The sequence below is a fragment of the Rhodamnia argentea genome, chromosome 5, assembly GCF_020921035.1.
Source record: "Rhodamnia argentea isolate NSW1041297 chromosome 5, ASM2092103v1, whole genome shotgun sequence".
Lineage (NCBI taxonomy): Eukaryota > Viridiplantae > Streptophyta > Magnoliopsida > Myrtales > Myrtaceae > Rhodamnia > Rhodamnia argentea.
In genome coordinates, this window is record NC_063154.1 from 5,678,232 (window position 1) to 5,682,485 (window position 4,254).

The 4,254-nt window shown below is 41.9% G+C and overlaps 1 protein-coding gene across 1 annotated transcript; it reads left to right on the forward strand.

Annotated features, from left to right (window-relative positions):
• The first annotated feature begins 538 nt into the window (after positions 1-538).
• Positions 539-3,302, forward strand: LOC115731368 (serine carboxypeptidase-like 45). Its single transcript, XM_030662026.2, has 10 exons — positions 539-913; positions 989-1,093; positions 1,192-1,287; positions 1,383-1,475; positions 1,605-1,690; positions 1,810-2,109; positions 2,273-2,406; positions 2,500-2,592; positions 2,778-2,895; positions 3,057-3,302. The coding sequence occupies exons 1-10, from the start codon at positions 676-678 to the stop codon at positions 3,237-3,239; spliced, it is 1,446 nt and encodes a 481-aa protein (XP_030517886.2). The 5' UTR covers positions 539-675; the 3' UTR covers positions 3,240-3,302.
• The last annotated feature ends 952 nt before the right edge of the window (positions 3,303-4,254 follow it).

The window sequence follows — 4,254 nt, forward strand, 5'->3', positions numbered from 1 at the left end:
TTCCACTCACTCTCCTAGGATTTTTTTTTGTCTGTGTTATATACCCTTTATCCTATCCTGGACTGCTATCAAGCACAGGATATGATAGAACATATCATATCTCGACTCACATCTTGACGATCAAACGTAGTCTAAATATTTCCGTCTTCTCCTTTGTTAACCAAGACCAAGTCTTCCATTTCTTTCTACCTTTGGACTATTCAATTTTCTAGAAATGGTCACACGTGCAATTTTTTAGGTCGAAAATTTCTATCTATAGATTATTCAAAAACTCTGAGTAGGTAAAAGAAGATTTCTTCCAATTCAAAGTCTATCATTACTCACAACTTATTGGCAATTACCGGCTTTTTCCACGAAAAAAAGATAAATTGACCACAATGAGGATTCCAGGTACGAAAACCACGTTGTTTCCCTTCACGTGGGCGTCTGTCTGAAGTGAGAACAAGCCAAATGCGCCTTTCTTAGTAGAAAAGCCAAGCAGACTGCTTTAAAAAATTCTACCCAGTTGGTCGTTATCTAATATGAAACGAGCCATACGAAATTGACCGGTCAACCTGTCAAATGAAGATCCATTCCCCCAGCTGTTATATTATCATCAACTTCTTCTTGGGCGGAGTAGCCTCATTTGGATGCTCCTCATTCCTTCGCTGCTCAGAGTTCCTTTAATCCAAGTAAATGATGCTTTGGTACTTCTTTGTGATTGTCAATAGTGTCATTCCTTTGTTCTCCTCCTGCACATCCACTGCCGAGCTCATCACGAAGCTCCCTGGTCAGCCGGATGGCGTTTCTTTCAAGCAGCACTCGGGTTACATCGCTACGGATTCCCGACTTGGCCATGCTCTGTTCTATTACTTCGTGGAAGCTGATGCTAGCGACCCGCTGTCTTACCCTCTAACCTTGTGGCTCGCCGGCGGTATAGTAGTCCTAACTGCTAATTCAATTACTGCTCTTGCTGTTTGTTTGCCGATTCTGATTGACTTGGGTTTAGGCCCCGGCTGCTCTTCTCTGGGGCAAGGTGCATTCAAGGAGCATGGCCCGTTTCGACCAGCTCGGGACGGCGGCTTGATGAAGAATGAATTCTCCTGGAATAAAGGTACTTCTTTCATTGGCCGATCGATCATGTTGTAAATGGAATGGACTCTTGACAAGTTGTTAAGGTTATTTACGCTTATTCGATTGCAATTTCGGTAGTGTCGAACATGCTGTACGTAGAATCCCCCATCTCAGTTGGGTTTTCATACTCGAATACGACTGTGGACTACGCCGATTGGAAAGATGCAGACACTGGTACATCTCAGCTGTTCCTAACGAATTTCCTTTGCGTCATGAGAACTTTGCGGCCTTCATATTTGTAGTAAGATGGACATCTTTTCCCATTGCAGCCAGAGAAAACATGCAGTTCCTTCTCGGTTGGTTCAAAGAATATCCGAAATATAGAGACTCCGATTTCTATATAGCGGGGGAGAGCTATGCTGGTAAGTGTCGGAACTCCTCGTCTCTTGGTCTCGCTATGGATGTGATTGCAAATTCCGACTTGTTCGTCTCCAATTTGATATACTAATCTTCCTTCCAAACGAACTAATCTCTATAGAACATTGTTGCAGGCCACTATGTGCCGCCGTTTGCAGCTCTGGTAGTGGATCACAATAAGCATTCCCATGCGAATCCGATCAAGCTTAGGGGGATAGCAGTTAACAGTTCTCCTCTCCATTTGATTGCGCGTTCTTCAGTTTGGCAGCTTTTTTCGTTTGATTTTCAAGCTTATTACCTGACAAAAAAAAAATTCTCTTCTTCTTTCTGTCGATGCAGCTCGGCAACCCATTTCTGGATAATCATATTAGTGTAGATAGCGCCAATTTTTTGTGGTCCCATGGCGTCATTTCGGACGAGACATTCAAGTTGAAGAAGACGGTGTGCAACGACACGAGGTACTGGACGGAGGTATTCCATGACAAACTTTCAAAGGAATGCGCCATGGTATCAGCGAAGCAGGCGGAGGAAATGGGGAATTTCACTGATCCATTTGATGTGCTCGGACCTTACTGCTTCTCGGGGACTACTGCGGTGCGATCGGCTCCAAGAAGTTCGTGGGATGCGTACCATGCTAAAGTGAGTTCGACCCTGTGCAAGATCTTGCCTAGTTTCTAGAATGAAAGAGCCTAGGAACAAAACCATGATAGATAGCACCCTTTTGGTATTGCATCACAGACAATACAATTCGGGGGTTAGGCCTTGATCTGGTTCATTAAGTATCTGCTTTTCTTGTGAGCAGCTACCTTCAAGGATGGCGCTAGCCGATCCGTGCCTCGAGGATTATATAGTCTCGTACCTCAATAATCCTCGAGTGCAGGTAGCCCTCCATGCGAATAGGACGAAGCTCCCATCGGTTTGGGATATCTGTTCAAGGTTTTTATTGCTCACCTTTGCTCTATTACCTTCCTGATTCAGTCGAAACCGCACCTTCTGTTTCTAAATATCGTTTCGTGCGGCATGTGGCAGTCCTTTTAACTTACGTGACACCGGTATAGGCGACAACATCATACCTGTTTTATCGGCTTTAATCAAGGAGCATCTGCGAGTACTCCTCTTCAGGTAAGTCACAGACACGAACGGTCTAATTCCAACAAGTTTTGTTCGACGACACCTTGTTCTTGTCGGAATTATCACGGTATCTGTGCTGCGGAAGCAAGCCTCAAAAGTCATGAATGGACATAAACATCCTTGCGCCATCATGTAATATATGAACTGATAATGTGGAACTGGGCTGCACGTTGCAGCGGGGATCAAGATTCGAGAATACCATTGACGCAGACAAGAACGATCGCCAACTTGATTGCTCGAGACTTGAAATTCTCATCCTTTGGTGGATATGCACCTTGGTACGACAGAATGCAGGTTAGATTCTCGTCCCGTCTTCATGTTTACTTTTCCTTTTTTAACTCAGACGCATCGCGAGCAAAAGAAAAGGAATGTTTCCGTCCATTGTTGAATCTACTTAGAAGTTTTCCGATGACCATATGCATTCTTAACAACATCAGTGACGCTCATGAATCCAGGTTGGTGGATGGACTCAGTCATTTGGTAGGTCAAGAAAAGGGAAGATCGCGACTCGCTTGACATTCGCCACGGTCCGAGGAGGGGCTCACGAGGTCCCATACAGTTCACCGTCGCAAGCTCTTACCTTGTTCAAGGCATTTCTCGAGGGATCCTCTCCGCCGAAAGTGCCGTTCAAGAACTGATCCGTTCATGGCTCTCGTTAAGAAGAACCATCATTGGAATGGGACTGTCCTTTGTTGTATCTTTTATTGGAAAATTTTCGAATAAAGGTGTCTTCATTTTCTCAAATAGGGGATTGAAATGGACATTATTTCAAATAATGGCCTGAAGTGCTTTTTTTGTTTCAAAGAAGGGCCTGAAGTTGACATTGTATCAAATAAGAACATGAAGTGTTCATATTAGTCTAAAAAAAGATCCCGACTTACCATCTCATTACGGGCGTTTTTGTCAATTATTATGCGATTCTTCATTTTTCCGTATTCATTTCGTGATAGAGAGAGAGAGAGAGAGAGTAGATTTAGCTAAAAAGTTATGGCATTTGTGGAAATTTCAATTGCTCGTTACATTGATACGTCGTGTTATTTGTTTCACAGAAAATTTAGTGCTATGTTGGATTAGTACTATAGATGTAATCAATTGGTTTCTTTTTTTATTTATTTATAGTAAAACAGTATGACTATAGATGCATTGTAACTTGGATTTTGAGGGGATAATTAGGCCATGGAATTTGAGGCAAATTAGTGAAAAGTGATTAAATTTAGTTCAAGATCAAGCATGCATTAAGAATATGTATCATCACGACACATGCACAATTTTCTAGTCCTTCGACTTTTGGGTTTTCGTTTCTTTTGTACATTGTTATTTAATTTACTTACGTCTTATTATTTTGTTATTTTAATTTTTTAATTCGATATAACATTTTATCGAAGTAACGAGGAGCTTAAGTGGGTTATATGGGCAGATATAAATTTTCGTGAGTTGGGTCTCATATAGATGTGTTTTAGTAATATCTGTCGAAAAATATAATATTACGTATAAATGGATCAATATAGGTTAAGTTGATGAATATGAATTGGGCTGTTTTTCGAAACCAACCTAAATCCGACCCGATCTGCCTATTTGATTGCTAACAATGCCATAAATGCAATCAAAGCTACCCAAAGAAAGCATGTCTATAAAGGCTGGACCAAGTGGGGT